The sequence below is a fragment of the Mercurialis annua genome, linkage group LG3 (assembly GCF_937616625.2).
Source record: "Mercurialis annua linkage group LG3, ddMerAnnu1.2, whole genome shotgun sequence".
Classification (NCBI taxonomy): domain Eukaryota; kingdom Viridiplantae; phylum Streptophyta; class Magnoliopsida; order Malpighiales; family Euphorbiaceae; genus Mercurialis; species Mercurialis annua.
This window is the reverse complement of record NC_065572.1, coordinates 70,664,204-70,681,735: the sequence shown is the minus strand read 5'-3', so window position 1 is coordinate 70,681,735 and position 17,532 is coordinate 70,664,204. Positions and strand designations below refer to the sequence as shown.

Sequence of the window (17,532 nt, the reverse complement as noted above, 5' to 3'; positions counted from 1 at the left end):
TTGCAGTGTTTTCATGGTATAAACCATAAAAACACTATAAAATGCCATAAATACACTATTTATACACTAATTTTACACTATAAAAACACCATAAAAACACTATATATACACACACTATTGTTACACTATAAAAAAAATTCCAGGAAAAAATCTATAAAAAAATTATTAAAAACTAAAAAATAGGGCTGTGCAATCGGTCGGTTCGGTCGACCGAAAAAACCGAAAATCGAAATTGAAAACCGAAAAAGGTATTTGTGAAATTTTAAAAAAAAGGTATTTTTCGTAAATAATAAAAGTTAGAAAAGAAAAGTCAAAACGTGACAGGTAAAAGTGTAAATAAATTACCGAAACATGTATTTCAGGAAATTACCACTTTAATAAACTAATTATATTTGGATGAAAGAAATATGACTATCAATTGAAAAGTATGATTATTTATTTCATGTAACGAGTGTAACACGTCATCCTTACGACAAGTCAATTGACATTTATTATATATTTTTTTAATTACTTCTTATTTTTATAATTATTAAAAATTCAATATGACAAACGTCTTATTTGATTTGTTTTATGAATAGCGTAAAACAACCACTGTAAATTATTCAAAAAGCATACATGATCATCAATGCAAATGCAAATTATTGTTCAGCCAATTAAAGCATAACATATTGACAAAAAAATTAAAGCATAGCATATCACTATGATATGTGTCACTCTTGCTTATCTGGCTATCACTAAATAGCAAATTTGCTTACATGGCAGTAGAATTCGAGCCAGTGCCGTGAGACTGGAGAAATTTTTAGATAGACTCAGTCCACCACGTCATCTATGAACTAAACCTATCACGTAATGATACGTCATTAAAATAATGGCAATCTTATAAATATATTTATTGCTTATTTACACATTTGAATAGTAATATTACAAGATTGCATTATTTTAACGGCGTGTCATTACGTGATAGATTTAGTTCATGGATTACATGATGTACTGAGTCTATCTAAAAAATTTTCGTGGAACTGTGCTTTCATTCTGCGTGTGTAGTGCAACAATGCAACATGGTCAATGGTAGCCATTTTGCACATTCCACGTATGCAGAAATAATGACTTGACATATGGTATTACATATATGACACGTAGAAATATTTTTTGTTTCCAACCCAAAAAAGAAAGTAGAGAGAGAAACTTTCTGATAATAAAGCAAAAAAAAGTAGGAAGGAAAGAAAATGGCGGGAATTAAAAAAAAAGAGAATAATATTAAGCCATAGCCATGAAATATCACAAACAGAATTTTTCAAAATTTATCTAAAAACAAACCATAATCCTTTTCTTTTTCCTTAGATTGCGGCCATTTTTATCAAAAAAGCACCGCATTGGCCACCATTTCTAATTTAAACTAAAAAATTCTCGAAATACGCAAAAACACACAAACTCACGCACAACACTAATTCTTTTTCGTTTTTGTTTTTTGATTTCCGTTTGTTTTGCTTTTCTCTCCAATCAAAGAATAACCGACAACAAGTACAGTTCCGGCGACATTTCTGCACGCATTTCAACATGCATTTCGCCAAACTAGACGATTCGCCGATGCTCCGGCAACAGGTTTCGTTTCGCTGCTTCTCTTCTTTTTTAATTTTTTTTATATTCGCACATTAATTTGTTTTTAGGTTTTACTTTTGTTGATAAGATTATTTGTTAAAATGTATTATTCATATATAGATGCAATGTCTAGAAGAAAGTGCTGAGCTATTACGAGGTAGATGCTTAAAATTCACCAAAGGAAGCCGCAAGTACACGTAAGCTGAATTCCAATTTTCAAACTCATTGAAATTTGAAGAGTGTGTTTTTTTACTCAATATGTGAAGGATTTTGAATAAAATGTTTGAATTTCTGTTATAAATTTTGCAGTGAGGGGCTTGGAGAGGGGTACGATGGAGATATTGCTTTTGCAAGTGCTCTTGAGACTTTTGGTGGAGGTCATAATGATCCTATTTGTGTTGCTTTTGGAGGTAATTTAATTTTGTACCACAAGTTTTTGATTAGGTTAAAAATTTCTGTAACCTGTCAAATTTATGAGGATTGTTATTTATTGTACTCGTCAGGTCCTGTTATGAATAAATTTACAATTGCTTTGCGCGAAATTGGGACGTACAAGGAAGTTCTTCGGTCGCAGGTATAGTCTTGTGATTGGAGACTTACTGATGATGCTGATTTTCTTTAGAAAGGTTCGTTATGCATTTGGCTTTCTCAGGTAGAGAACATTCTAAATGACCGGTTGCTACAGTTTGTGAATGTTGATCTACAAGACATCAAGGTGCCGTGGACTTCTTATACAATGCCTTTTCCATTACATGTTTAAATTCATTGCAAGTCATCTTCGATTAAGCTTTGTTTGGTTCAAAATAAATTTCTGCGGAATTCATTTGTAACTTTCTTTTTTAATAGGATAAGGTTCATATATGCCCCTAACGTTTGGGCAAAGGATCACCTATGGATGCATGGTTCGGCAAGGTGCAAAAAAGTCACTAACGTTTTTAAGGGGACTCCTTCAGGCCCTTACACTGAATACTGCTAGGGACATATATGACCCTTTTTCAGAAAAAGTTAATGGCGTTTTTGCACCTTTCCGAACTATGAGGGTAAGGGTGATCCTTTGCCCAAATGTTAGGGGCAAATATGACCTTTTCCCTTTTATTTTTTTTATAAAATAGGTTATATTCACGTCAAATGAATTATTAATTACAATTTAAATGAATTCTGGAGTAGAAGCGAACCAAACAAGAGGGAAATGTTATGTCTTTTTTTAATTTGTATTTTCAACTCTTTTCTTCCTTGCATAACTACACAAATCTTAAAAAAATTGCATTGATCCAGGAAGCTCGAAAACGATTTGACAAAGCCGCCCTCATCTATGATCAGGTTGGTGTTGCATCTCTAGGTTCCGTTATACCACTGAAGATTACACATTTAGCTTTTTGGTTGATAATCTATTTTGCAATTTTTTCATGATCTTCATTCTATTAATATTGTGGACATAAGCCTGACATTTAGCTTTTTAATACTACTAGTAATTGCTTAGCATTCAATAAATTGTCTGACACTGATTCAGCCGTTTTTGCGTTTGTGTAATATCCTGAATGAGTTTGAAAGAAAACCTTAGAAAAGGGACCTTAAATGGTTAATTTTTGCCATTTTCTATCTTCTGGTTAAAATCCTTCTTGAAACTCGATTTAACTGCAATCATTCAAATATTTTGTAAACGAGTCTCCGCATTGTTGTGACAAAATGATGATATAGCATTTCCATTTATAAATTGTGCTTCTTTGTTTTAGCATTCAGGGTTTGTTAGATATTAGTAATTGTATCTCGTTATTACATGCAAAAACCTTTTTAGACTAGTTCAAACTTAATCCAATTTCATTCTGTGCTGCAGGCACGTGATAAGTTTCTTTCATTGAGGAAGAGCACAAGGATGGATATAGCTGCTTCTATAGAGGAGGTATATTCAATAGCATATATCACTTTTAACTTCAAAGTTCGATTATTTTTGGTGCGTGAATCATCAAGAACCATCTATTTATTAATCTAATTCAGTTGAGACACTGCAGGAACTATACAATGCAAAATCCTCTTTTGAGCTGGCGCGCTTTAATTTGGTGAGTTGATTCATCTGGCAATATGGTTGATAAATTTACAAAAGCACTCGATGTTAATTGTACAGCATGCTTGTCTGTTTCCAGGTTAGTGCTCTTTCTGTTGTTGAGGCCAAGAAAAGATATGAGTTTCTAGAGGCTGTTAGTGGAACAATGGATGCTCACCTTCGATACTTTAAGCAGGTATCTCTTACTATAATTTGGTGATCATTCACTTGTGCTTGCTAAGATGTAATGATGCATATTCTTAAATCATACATGGTTCTTTCAGGGGTACGAGCTATTGCATCAGTTAGAGCCTTTCATTAACCAGGTATTATAACTCTTTTTGTATCGCGACAAATTAATAAGAAAATTCAATTTCTCAGGGCAAAGGAAAGAAAAAACAAGAAGATAAATAGATATAATACTTGGCGTAAACTTTTCTGGATTGTCCAAATGCGCTTAGTAAAGTTCTGGAAATAAAAATGACCTGTATGTCCATTTTACCCAGTGTATTCTCTTTCTACGAATCACATCCACAAACTTACTCTCTGTTTATAATTCCTTCGAATCATGGTACAATTTTCTCTGTCTGCTTTTGCTAAAGGCACTTCCAAGAAGCTTAAGAACTTAGTACAACCAGAAAATTCTGTGGTAAGAGTTAAGAGATGATTCGGGAATTCATTCATTCATTCATTGTGCCTCTGTTATTGTTTTGAAGCTGGCAAGTATTTTCTTATTTTTACCAACCTGTATCATGGCTGAGGAACTTAAGTGTATATCCTTCAGAATTGCAGCAATACTTGTAGCCTCCGTACCTGGTATTGTAGATACCATATCATGAAATATACAATTCCGTATAAGGTTAGAAATTTAAGTTTTAGTTAATAATCAGACTTGCTCATAACCTTCTAGAATTTATCGTCTCTCTTTACCAGATGGCTTCTTTAAGCATCCACTTTGATCTCACAGCCACCCCGTCATACATGCAGAATTTGTTTGTGCTACTTTAACTTTTTATTTCATTCTTGAGACTTAAAACCACAAACTTCATTTGAATTTGCTCTTCTGACCTTACATACATTGGTGCCTCTTTGTTTCATATCCAAGTTATTCAAAAGTATGAAACCATATGTAAACTTACTTCGCGTCTGATGAGCTAATGTACTTGCGTGATACTTCCAGAGTTGCCTACTGTTATCTAGTTCCATCTTGAACATATATATAAAGTATGCCCTTTTACTTCTCTCAGTTGGAATACGATTAAAGTTTGAGGGTATTATTCTATAGGTCTTGGCTTATGCACAGCAGTCTAGGGAATGCTCCAACTATGAGCAAGCATCGCTCAGTGAAAGGGCACAAGAGCACATGAGGCAAATTGATAGAGAATGTAAACACCCTGGAGGTGTTGGTTCTCCTAGTAGTGGAGACGGTATGCGGATTTTTGCTAAGAATTCACATAAAGTGATAGAGGCAGTTATGCAATCTGCAGCCAAGGGGAAGGTAGTTTTCAAATGGATATCATATACATACTTTTAGCGTATTCTCCTTGTGAATTGGATCTTTAAACTTTCAATTATATGGTTCTATATTTAAAATAGTCTGCTTAATGAGTAGCTAAGAGCCTAAGACTTCATTTTGCAGGTTCAAACCATCCGACAAGGATATTTAGCAAAGCGTTCCTCAAATTTGAGAGGTGACTGGAAAAGAAGGTTTTTTGTTCTGGACAGCCGAGGAATGCTGTATTATTATCGTAAGCCTTTCAGCTGGACAACAGTAAGTTACTAGATTAAAGACGGCTTGCAACTTATGAGTTTGAAATTATGGTTCTCATAAACTGTCTGCATACTCATCCTGTCTTAGGCAGCTGGAAGTCAATCTTCTGTGCAGAGGAATGTTTCTGCTGATACTGGCCCAGGGTTGCTTAGTAGGTGGCTTTCTTCTCATTATCATGGCGGAGTACACGATGAAAAAACTGTTGCACGTCACACCGTAAACCTGTTAACGTCAACAATAAAGGTTGATGCAGATCAGTCAGATTTAAGATTCTGCTTCAGAATTATTTCGCCTGTGAAAGTTTACACATTGCAGGTGCTTTTCTGAAGTTCAGCATGAACTTATAGTTCCAATCATAATTGTCTAATTAGCAGCACTGGTAAAAACCCTTTTCTTTTGGCATCTATATTGTCATATTCTCAACTTTTTGTGTTTGCAATGCAGGCCGAGAATGCATTGGACCAGATGGATTGGATTGAAAAGATTACTGGAGTGATAACTACATTATTGAGTTTTCAAACACCTGAAAGAGTAAATATTGGTGATTGTTTCAGTTACCATTTAATCTATGGCTTTGTATGGTAATTGATAAGTGCAACATATTTTTCAGCGTCTTTCTACTAGTCATAGAAGAAGTGGTGATCATCATTGTAACAGTGAAAGTTGCTCATTAGTGGATTCTTCTGACATTGACCGGAGAGAGATCGAGGAATTCACATCTATAATTCCCTCTAGAAGTCATTTACATTCATCAAGACTTTCACTACAGCAAGACTTTTCTACGAGAAGTGAAAAGCCAATTGATGTGCTGAGAAGTGTACCTGGAAATGACAAATGTGCTGATTGCGGTGCGCCTGAACCAGACTGGGCATCCTTAAACCTTGGTGTTCTCGTATGCATTGAATGTTCCGGTGTTCACCGTAATCTTGGTGTACATATATCAAAGGTAATTTACCAAGTATTGCATGTAAAGCTATGTTGTTTTCTGCATGGTCAGTTAGTTCCTATATAGTATCTATTTGGAAAACTTGAAGACAGGATTATGGTCTCTTGAAATGTGAACTTTCTAAGAGACTAGTTCTAAAGTTAACTGGTTTCAGTTTCTTTTGGGGGTCGTACACTTTCTGCTACAATAGCTGTTTTCTACTTGCACATTGACTGAATGATTCTCAATGCAGGTAAGATCACTAACACTTGATGTCAAAGTGTGGGAGCCGTCTGTCTTAAATCTGTTTCAGTCACTGGGAAATATTTATGCAAACTCCGTTTGGGAGGAGTTGTTGCATTTAAGAACTTCCTTTACCGGTGATGACATGGCTAAGGGGTAATTAATTCACCTTTGATATGACTCGAACCATTTTACAATCCTTCTCTGCTTTTTTTAATAATGCTAAGAGGGCTGGTGCCTTTTGTGATATAGTTATCCAAAGTCAGATAGACAGAAGCTTTTCCATATAAGAAAACCAACTCATGATGATCCTATTGCTGTTAAGGAGCAGTTCATTCATGCTAAGGTATTTTCTTAAAACAAATATGGTAAGGAATTACTGGTGATGAGTAACAATTAACCGAACCGATTTATTTTGGTTAATGAGGTTAGAGGTTTTCGGTATTCTGGTTGGTTCGGTTACGGTTAACAGTTTAAAACTTGATGAACCAAATTAACCGATACTTTATATATATTTTATGATTTATTATAATTATTCTTTATATTTTTTCTGGCTGAACCAAACTAAGTGACTAATTCGGTTGGTTCAGTTTTGTATATTTAAAAATTTGATATTTCGGTTAATTTGGTTAATTCATTCGGTTTGGTTAATGAGCTAAAATTGATATGGTTTATTTGGTCCGGTTTTGACTTGAACCGACCGAATGCTCTAGGAATTACTGCATATAAAGCATGTTCCCGATACTAGAAGGTACATATTCCTTGTCAATATTAACGGTTTCTTTGTGATCCAGTATGCAGAAAAAATATTTATTCAGGCAATAAAGGATGAGCAGCATCTCCTTCCAGTGGCGGAACAAGTACGGGAAAGGGTCCACAGTAATGACAAGAAAGCAGTTTACCGCCACATTGTTTGCTCTGGAGCAGATATCAATGCCATCTCTGGGCAAGCATCATTTTGTACATCCTCATCTTTGACCTCTGTAATTCAATAGGAAGAGCATTATAACCTTGGCCTCATCTTTGATTGCTTTTCAGGTGACTCGCTGGACAATCCCTTGACAAGCTACATGAAGTCCATAGATGAAAATGAAGAAGATCAGCCTCTTAAAGATTTTCCTGATGGCTGTTCGCTTCTTCATCTTGCCTGCTTAACTGCTGACATTGGCATGGTGGAGCTACTCTTACAGTATGGTGCAAACATTAATGCTTCTAATTCAAAAGGACAGACACCATTGCATCAATGCATCATGAACAAGAGACCTTCCATGGCAAAGTTGCTTCTCATGAGGTTACTTCTTTTTTTTTAACTTTGCTTTAGCATCTTATCTTTAATCTATGACAGCTATCAATTTAAGGTTTTTATTGTTCTTGGTATCCATTTCATCATCAGTGCACTCCATAAGTAGGTAAATTATTATACTATTGTTCCTTGAAATTTCTTTAAGCTCCATTAAACATGGATTTCATTCTCAACAAGAAACGGAAAATACCAAAAAGTTCAAATTCACAGCTAATAATATTGATTCAAGGGCATTTACTATGGAATCTAATATACCCGCCACTCTCTTCCCCTTGAATCCTTGTTTTCAGCAGTATTTCGAGCTAGGGATCTTACATTTCAGTGAAATTGCATTTAGTGATCTCATCTTTAACAGAGTCTTCCCCTTTATTATTATTATTAAGTTAAAGGACCTTAAAGGGTAGTCAGCCATTATATACATGGTGTATGTAGTCATTTTCAAAGTTGTAAATATGCATCTCTGATTTCCAAAAGACCACCACTATTATTTGGGTTATTAATATTACCCCTATGAGTTTAGGTTCAAAGTTCAAACTACTGTTTTCCCTCATATATTCAAAAAATTACTTTCCCCCCATATTTTAGTTTTCTTTAACTAAAACCCTCCTTTATAAGGGGTTAAAATTCAATTATGTAAAACATGTTAAGGGGAAAATAGTATTTTTTCAAAATTGAAAGGAACGGTAGTGCGGATTTAAACTCATAGGGGTAGTAATAGTAATTAACCTTTATTATTTATAGATGGCGAGGATTTTCAAAGTGAAAATTTTATTTTTGGATGCTATTTATCCCGAAGAATGTCTTTTTCCATCTTTTTATCCTAGAAAACTACTTGAGAAAATCTTAATCAAACATGGTATGTAGTAGTTTGAAATAAGCAATTCCTTTAACAATTACCAGAGCTCCAAAGGAAAATCATAGTTCAAGACATAGCCTTAGCATTTAGTTGAATAAGCTGACTAAGCTCGATTGTACTATTAGATGTAAGCGTAGAACCGTAGGTTAAAGGTCATGGGCTGCCCTGGTGTTTTTTCCTGAGAAAAATATATGAAGAATGCCTTGGCAGGGTTTTTTCATCATTATGTCATGCTGTCACGTCACTTTATGCTGAGTGTTTTACTTATACAATAATGCAGGGGAGCAGATCCACAGGCTCTTGACAATGTAGGAAATACCGCGCTTCAGCTTTTATCAGAATCAGCCATTGATGACGGTGAGCTTGTTATTCTTTTAACAAAGTAAATGATGATCACTCGAAAGAAAAAATTGTATCATACTTTAGAAAATTCTGAAAATCAGATTCCTTGTCAAGCAAATAACCAAACATTGTTGGTCTAGCTAGGTTATGTTTGTTCAATCTGTCATATCCAGGAGTGTGTGAATATTGAGTTCAGTATCTGTAAATAGTTGCCTTCCTTCTCAGAGTGCCACTTTTGTTTCTTGGGACTCTGTTAGATTGTAACTTCAAATGTTAAACTACTTTGTATATAAACTACTCTGACAATTTACAGAGCCTCAGTTTCAGTGAATCAGACAAATTATTGTTTATTAGTTCCATATCGCTGTCATAGTTATAGATTAAAGAAATATACATTTATTTAAGAGAATTACTATGACCCTGAGGTTACAAAAAAATTACTGTTTTGTCCCTGCATTTTATTTGAAAAAAATCATCGTACCATATAAGGATCATATGGTTTGCATGCTACATTACAATTGAATCAGATCACTTGATTGAATGCAGAATCCTAACCCCGTTGCCTCTTAAGTTTGCATGCCTCCACCTCAGTTCTGCTGTGGCTTAGTTTTGGGTTGGATTTAACCGGCGATCGCCGTTATAGCCTTTGCTCGGTTGGGTTTCTGTTACATGTTTGCATGGCCACACATATCTTCTTTTAAAGAAAAAATGCATTCCCATGAGAACTAGCTTTCATACCCCCCACTTCAAGATTGTTCTGCGTATTTTGCTTCCACCCAGCTTCTTCAGTCGAGCGTTGCATGCTCGGCAACAATTTGTGGAGAACAGGAGTTGGTAATTCACAATGTCCTGCACAACAACATCAACTTTCATCGTTAGGTTATTAGTCCAATGTCACAACTCAATTCAATTATTTTTTTTGAGAAAAACTCAATTCAAGTTTAATTTGATAAAAAATTACAATTTTACCAAAAAAAAAACACAATAAGTAAACAAAAAATCAGACCAAAAACTGAATTACTTATGTAACTCGTTTAAAAAAAATTTACAACTAGAGGCCTTTTCATTCCATTTTATTTAACGATGGTAGATGCAGAAAATAGGCAAGCAAAACACTATAGCTCACGCAATAACTGAAAAGACCACAAAAGAACGGTATATAACGAGTATAAAAACTGTAAATTCTTACTTGACAAAGACTAGCCGAGGATGGGCCAGTTTTCGTAAGTCAATAGCTGGTGAACCAAGGTTCTGTGACATAGCAGCAACTTAAACACCTATGCAGTGCCAACTCCTTGATTAAAGAACTATCAAGTGTTTCAAGCCTTCATGTAAGAGCTACACCAAAGTTCCCAGTAAGCACTGATAAATTTCATTGGATTCAAAATATCTAGAAAGAAAAGAAAACACCCTTTTCATACAACATTACGACAAAATCACAAGAAACAACTAATCAAATTAATAATAGATGTGAATTCTAAAGATCTTTTTGAGTTAAGAAAAATTTGTACCATGTTAATTTTCCAATTTCTGCACTCCAGTAATCAGGCTCTAGACGAGCGGCTTCCAGTGTTGCTTGATTTAAGAAATTATTCTCAAGAATTAGTAATACTTTGATCCTCGTTGATTAAATCATTTAACGCGATGGAGTCGGGAACCCATCTCAGCCTAACCATGCTTTCAAGAACTGTCAATGCTTCATCTGTTCTTCCTGCTCTGTGGAAACAACATACTAGAACTCGACAAGTAGCAACACTGAGTGTGATTCCTTGCTCCTCAACTTCATCAACTAATCTCAACAGTTTTGAAATATTTTTATGGTAGTACAGGGCATCAATTAGTACAGTGAAAACATGTTTACCTACATTCACACCCTTCAATAACAACTCATCAACCAGCTTTAAAACTTTAATCCAGTTACCTTCTTCTAGGTAAGCATCAACCATCAAACTCCAGGCCACATTGTCAGGCTTGATACCACTTGCGATCATCTCGTCAAAAAGGGAAAACATCTTAGATCTATCACCAACACGGTTATAACCATGTAAAAGTGTTGTGTAAGTTAATATATTTGGCATCACATTCTTTTTCTGCATCTCTGAAAAGAGCTGTTCTGCTTCTTTAATAGCTCCTACCTTGCAATGATAGTCGATCAGTGTTGTATATGTTACATGATTTGGTGTAATATGCTTATCAACCATGTCATTCAACAGCTGGTTAGCATCAACCAGCTTCCCCAACTTGCAGAAGCCATCAATCAGAGCATTGAAAGCAAAAGTAGAAGCAATACCCTTATCCACCATTTCCGAGAATAAGGATAGAGCCTTTGCTGTATTTCCTTCTTTGCAACATCCATCAATTAAGGCACAATAGACGAAACTATCAAGCGGAACCCCCTCTAAATTCATTTTGTCCAGCAACTGAAATGCCTTAGTTAGATTTCCAGATTTGCAAAATCCATCAATCATTGTAGTGTAAGTTACAGTGTTACGCTCTAAACCCCTTTCAGGAATTCCATCAAATAATTCCTGGGCCTTCCCAATTTCACCCGACTTGCAAAGTCCATTGATCAGGGCATTGTACGTGACAATGTTTGGACAGATTCCCTTTTTATACATCTCATCATGAAGTTCAAAGGCCTTATCTATATCACCTTCCTTACACAAGCCGGAGATGAGAGAAGTAAAAGTAAAGACATCAGGAACTAAATCCTTGTCGAGAAGTTCAGAGGACAGCTTTATCGCTTCCTGAAGTTTCCCATTCTTCGAGAGACCTTGGATGAGGATGCTATATGTATGCACATCCGGGATAACTCCTTGCTCAAGCATGCATCTAAATTTTGCAAAGGCTTCAGAAATATTACCCTCCTTGCAGTGCCCATCAATCAAGGCCGTATAAACAACGTCATTAGGTGTTATACCGCAATCTAGCATCTCCGTAAAGGATCTCTCCGCTGCTTGTAATTCCTTAGCCTTGCAATATCCATGAATAAAAGCCCCATAAGTATAAACATTTGGCTTTACACCCTTCGTAGCCATTTCAACCAAATAACTTCTCCCTTCTTCCATCTTTCCGGCCTGGCAGAGGCCAATTATAACAGTGTTATAGCAGAAGACATCAGGTGCTATCCCTTGCTCCTTCATATTTTCGAAAATCTTCATTGCATCCTGAACTCGACCTTCCTTGATGTGACCTTTTATTAAAGTTGAGTAGATTACAACATTGGGTTTCATACCCCTAGAAATAATTTCCATAAACACTCCATTTGCCCGTGTAAGGTCTCCACAGTAGCATAGACCATTCATTATCACACCAAATGTGTACAAACTAGGTGCCAAGTTCTCTCTCTTTGTCTCAATTAGTAACTCATAAGCCTTTACCATATCTTTCACCTTACAATATCCTTCGATCAAACCATTATATGTCTGAACATCAGGTTTTATGCCAATTGCGGTCATTTCACTGAAAAGAGCTTCCGCCTTCTCCATATCACCAATCTTTCCCATCCCATGGATAAGGGCATTATACGTATAAACATTTGATTGAATTCCATGAGCAAGCATCTCCTCCTTGACCTGTAAAGCTTCTCCAACATCACCTTGTTTCACAAGCCCATTAATCAAAGCCGTATAAGCAATAAGATTAGGTTTCAAACCCTTACTATACATTTCCTCCAACAACAACTTCCCTTCTTTCGATCTCTTCTGCTTACAAAACCCATCAACAAGTGTAGCATACGTATAATTATCTGGGACCAAACCCTTATCAGCCATCAACTCCTTGAGCTCCAAAGCTTCAGCAACACACCCAACTCTACACAACCCGGCAATCACTACGTTATAAGTAACCAAACTAGGACTACAACCCTTCTTTTCCATATCAAAAAGCACACTTTTACCCTCCTTAACACTCCCTACTCTACAATATGCATTAATCAAATTAGTATAACTATAAACATCAAGTACTAATTTCCCCTCCAACATACCATTATAAACTTCCCAAAACAACTCCAATTTATTACCTTTTAACAAATCTTTAAGCAAAGAATTACAACAAAACAAACCAACAGTAAACCCATGTTTTTGAGCACCTAAATAAACACTAACAGCCTCATTTAAAAATCCATTCTTCCTATACCCATCAATCAAGATTTCAAAAACCACTACACTATTACTACTATCACTCTCATTAAACCCTTTAAAACACTTAATAACTGACTCCAAAATCTCCAAATGAGGCTTATGAGTACCAACCATGCATTCCAAAACATTGCTAGCAGGACCAAAAAGCTTGGAATTGCATAAAATAATAGCAAGAATTGAAAAGGAATAAAGATTTTGAGAAAACCCGGTTCTTGAATTGACCCAATTGAAGAAGCCATAGAGGCGTCTTGGGTCATGATTGACCCGGTTATCTTTAAGAACAGAAAAAACAACATCTGGGTTAATTTTACTAGGTAACAGTGGTGATGATTCTATTAGGTATTGCCAGTTATTTTGCTTAAGTAATTGTGTGATTTCTTTTACTGTGTTGTCGTTTTGGTTAGGAATTGGTGTTGTATTGGTAGTGAATGAATTTGATTTGAGAATTAGGGCTCTTGCTCTTGAAATTAGGGTTTGATTATTGAAGAATTTGAGATTTTTATGAGTGATCATTGTACCCATTTTACAAAAAATGGGACATCACTGATTTTTCACAAGAAAGAACAGAAGCAAAACTACAGAGAGAGAACTGGCGGAAGAAACGACACCGTTTGAAACACTCCTGTCTTGGGCCATAGCTGAGCTACGGGAGTGAAAGCTACTAATATGTGGCCTTAAATGGAGGCCCGTGGGCTTCAAAATCTTAGTCTTGCTTAGGCCCAATCAAATATCTATATGGAAACATTATATTACATATGATTTTAATTTATTTATTTTGCCTAAAATCCATTTTCAGGCAACCTTATTGCAACTTAAGAATATAATATTTTATATATTGGAGTCTAGGAAAACTCGAGCTAGACGAGAACGACCGATGAAAATCAATTTGGGCTTTATGCAGGTTTTTATTGGGCTTTGTGCAGAGAACAAATCCATAAATAATAAACTTTTCAATTTCTAGCTATTATTATTTAACTTTACTTTTTGTTTTTTTGGTTTTAAACTAAAATGGGATGCGAATGAACTACAGTTTCGTGTATGAAGATGAAAGTTGTCACATAAAATGAATGAATGAATGAGAAATTGACAAAAACAGTGGGCTCAACATGTCTTGCTTTGAAAGGGTAAGAGTTGCTATACTGAACTTGGTTTTGGTTTGTTCACACTTTCAGCAATATAAACATGTGCATTTAAACTATGCAAATTCATAAATTGCAACAATTTCTAGCTACTTCCCCCTTATTAGTGTGATCAATCAATTTTCAAATCAATTCTTACATTCATATTATTACACTTTATTCTATTCCAGTCTTGATTAGATTATTTTATTTTATTTTCCTTGTAAAAATGTTATAAATGAATTATATCTAACAAGTTTTGTGAATTTATAACCTTCTATATTAACAATGTGAGAATTTTTTGAGTGGTTTATAGAATTCAAAACTTTGATCTAATTATTTTGGATTCTATGGAAGTTAGTTGGACTATTTGATAGTTAAATCCTAACTAGTATAATATTATTGATTTTAATCAGTGGGATAAGTAATAGGACTTTATTGATTATTGTAGAATGTTTGAGTTTGAACATAGAAGACTACAAAGGATAAATTTCAACCATAAAATCATACTTACCCATCATCAAATATAAGGTGCATGAATGCTACTAAAATTGTCAATGAGGAAGACTACTTGCATGCCACGTGTAGGAGACATAATACATTAATAGAAGAAGAAAAAACCCTACTCCACCAAGGATCCAAATTAAAACAAGATAAAAGGAATAAAGGAAAGAAATAAAAGAATTTAATTACAATCAAAATTTACACGTTTGTTTTCTGAGTATATATATTGATAAAAAAAATGAAAAGTTGAAAATGAGAAGGTGAAAAGGGTATAAAAAGTTGTAAATTGCACACGTTTTGGCAAATTGAATTGGTGTTGGTTGGACCATATTTATGCAAATATTATGAATTTGATGTTGAAAGATGAAAAAAGAAAGACAAAACAAGAGGAAAATATGCTTATGCTGGGGTTGTAAAGTGGTATAGATTAAGGTATACAAAAATGAAACCAAATTGGTTCAATATATCTTGATATTATAAACAAAAATTATTCGGTTCGGTTCGGTTCGGTTCAGTTTTAGACATAAAAATAGTTAAGTTCTAATGTAAATATGAAAAAAAAAATGACCAAATTAAATTGAAAATGAAACTGAACTAAACAGTTCTGTTAAAACTTCATTAATTTTTTAAAATTATAGTCCAAATTGATTTTGAAAAATGAATAATTTTAATTGGGTTCGGATTGAACTAAATGCACACCTTCACAGAGATGGTAAATGTAGCATTATTATTGATGCATTTTCAGTGCCGTGTTGAAAACCCATTCCTTTTACTAGCAATAGCATTCATTGTTTATCACGTTAAAATGGGACTTACTCGTCCTACTTTGATTTTATTGTCTTTAAATAGAAAAAATAGTTCCTTTTATATACTATATGAATTAATAGTAAAAACTCTATGGACCGAATGCAATCGCATATATGTACTAGGGTTGAACAAAAATTATACAAAATAAAGGATTGAAATTCTCTCAAGTTTAAAATGAATTTGAGGGGTTATGTTCACGATGTACACCGTTCATTATAAAATGAACGGTGTAAATTAATTTGATTAAAATTATACTTTTTTTATCTACACCGTTAATTTTATAATGAGCGGTGTAGATCATGAACATGACCCTCTCAAGTTCAAAATGAACTTGAGAGAATCCTAATCCCAAAATAAATTATCAGAATTTTCATTCATAAGTTATTTAGCAATCTTCTTTAAATGCACGTATATACATATGATTCACTTATTTAATATGAATATGCGACTCTTTCAAAACAAAATAAAAAACACTTCTTGATCCGTCTTTTTAAGTTGTAACATCATTTATGTTAGTCAAATTTCATATTTCAATAGTAAATTAATATGTATATTTGCTCATATTATTTTACGATACAATATCATAAAAACATTCAACGATTTTCACAATATTAGGTAAATGGCATACAATAAAACTAAAATTGATTTCACACAAAATCAACCAATTAAGTAGTGCCAATTATCATTAGTCTAAATGTAGTAACAAATTAATTTGAAGTATTTGCAGAAATATAGTGTAAAACAAAGATGTATATAACACCACATGCCACATTGGCATGTGCATAAGGTCAACAGAAGGCACTAAGAGCATGGATGGGGTTAACAAAAATGGATTGAGGAGGTGCCTCTTAATGAAGCCTTGTTTTGTTGTCTGCCATAAGAAACCAAACTCTAAAAAGTTTCATTTTAAGTGATTTCGTAAGGAGCATGGGATTAGGTGTTTAAGGCTATAAATAAACAAAGTGTAAGCATGTTTGTTTCTTATTTAGTTTCAGTAAACATAACCCTAAAACATTAGTGGTATATATTCACCCCAATCTGCTTCAGTTGAGCACACAGGTTTGTCTAGGTATGGCCTGGGTTAGGTTAAGGTCGACCAATTGCCTATGTTTTTAGCCTCGGTTCAGTACATGTATTAAGGTTGGTCTTTCACTCCTTTGTTGGATGACTGCACTTTCTGGAATAAGTTGAGTTCGCTGCCTAAATATACCTACTTTTGGGGCTTGTATTTTTTTTTCAAACATTGAGTTTCATATCGAAATAAATCGACTACAAAATTCTAAATGCTAGTCCCGATATATGGGCTAAAATTTACATCAAACCTTCCAAGAGCTTTTTCAGTTACTAAAAGCCACTTAACACACTTTCAAAAAAACAAAATATGTAGATTTAGACAAATGAATATAAAAATTACAAGTTTCAAATATCGCAACATAAAAGCCATAGATCTATAATGATCTAAAACTTAAAATTTGTAAACATTTAAATTTGTAAAAAACTAATCTTCTAATGCGCCGGAATATATCGGAAAAGTCGCCAAAGACGCTGGGAAATACATTATTGACGCCGGAAAACCATATGAAGATGAAAATGGGATAGGAATCCGCTGGGGTCACCTCTCTTCTTTCTTTCGCGAGTTCCAGCCATTCTCCTTCAATAATTGGGACCCATAAGGGGTTAAAAAGAACCCATTTTAGGGTAAATAGAATAAAAGGAAAACTAAGAAAAACTAATATAAACTAGGTCTAACGTCTTAAAAAACCCCGACATTTTAGCCCCTTTTCAATCATACCCTGACGTTGAAAATTTGTCAATTTTACCCTATTTTGCATTTTTGTGTTTCAATTGTATCCTGAAAAATTAAATTAACGTCTTTTTCGT

General features: G+C 34.4%; 2 protein-coding genes across 4 annotated transcripts; one reads left to right on the top strand and one right to left on the bottom strand.

The window, feature by feature from the left end:
* Positions 1 to 1,252: 1,252 nt before the first annotated feature.
* Positions 1,253 to 9,439, top strand: LOC126671365 (ADP-ribosylation factor GTPase-activating protein AGD1). Of its 2 annotated transcripts, XM_050365135.2 has the most exons (20): positions 1,257 to 1,602; positions 1,720 to 1,796; positions 1,909 to 2,009; positions 2,103 to 2,173; positions 2,252 to 2,314; positions 2,875 to 2,919; positions 3,434 to 3,499; positions 3,609 to 3,656; positions 3,741 to 3,836; positions 3,925 to 3,966; positions 4,926 to 5,138; positions 5,280 to 5,411; positions 5,499 to 5,726; positions 5,856 to 5,942; positions 6,022 to 6,357; positions 6,590 to 6,735; positions 6,832 to 6,925; positions 7,374 to 7,539; positions 7,618 to 7,870; positions 9,019 to 9,439. In XM_050365135.2, the coding sequence occupies exons 1-20, from the start codon at positions 1,558 to 1,560 to the stop codon at positions 9,122 to 9,124; spliced, it is 2,415 nt and encodes an 804-aa protein (XP_050221092.1). In that variant the 5' UTR covers positions 1,257 to 1,557; the 3' UTR covers positions 9,125 to 9,439. The 2 variants fall into 2 exon arrangements, with proteins under 2 accessions (XP_050221093.1, XP_050221092.1); XM_050365136.2 differs by lacking the exon at positions 9,019 to 9,439 and having other exon boundaries at positions 1,253 to 1,602; positions 7,374 to 7,525; positions 7,618 to 7,708.
* A 67-nt stretch (positions 9,440 to 9,506) lies between these two features.
* Positions 9,507 to 13,803, bottom strand: LOC126671364 (pentatricopeptide repeat-containing protein At5g61990, mitochondrial). Of its 2 annotated transcripts, none has more exons than XM_050365134.2 (3): positions 10,592 to 13,803; positions 10,270 to 10,470; positions 9,507 to 9,929 (listed from the first exon to the last, which is right to left on the bottom strand). In XM_050365134.2, the coding sequence occupies exon 1, from the start codon at positions 13,742 to 13,744 to the stop codon at positions 10,676 to 10,678; it is 3,069 nt and encodes a 1,022-aa protein (XP_050221091.1). In that variant the 5' UTR covers positions 13,745 to 13,803; the 3' UTR covers positions 9,507 to 9,929; positions 10,270 to 10,470; positions 10,592 to 10,675. The 2 variants fall into 2 exon arrangements, with proteins under 2 accessions (XP_050221091.1, XP_050221090.1); XM_050365133.2 differs by having other exon boundaries at positions 10,270 to 10,418.
* Between the last annotated feature and the right edge of the window lie 3,729 nt (positions 13,804 to 17,532).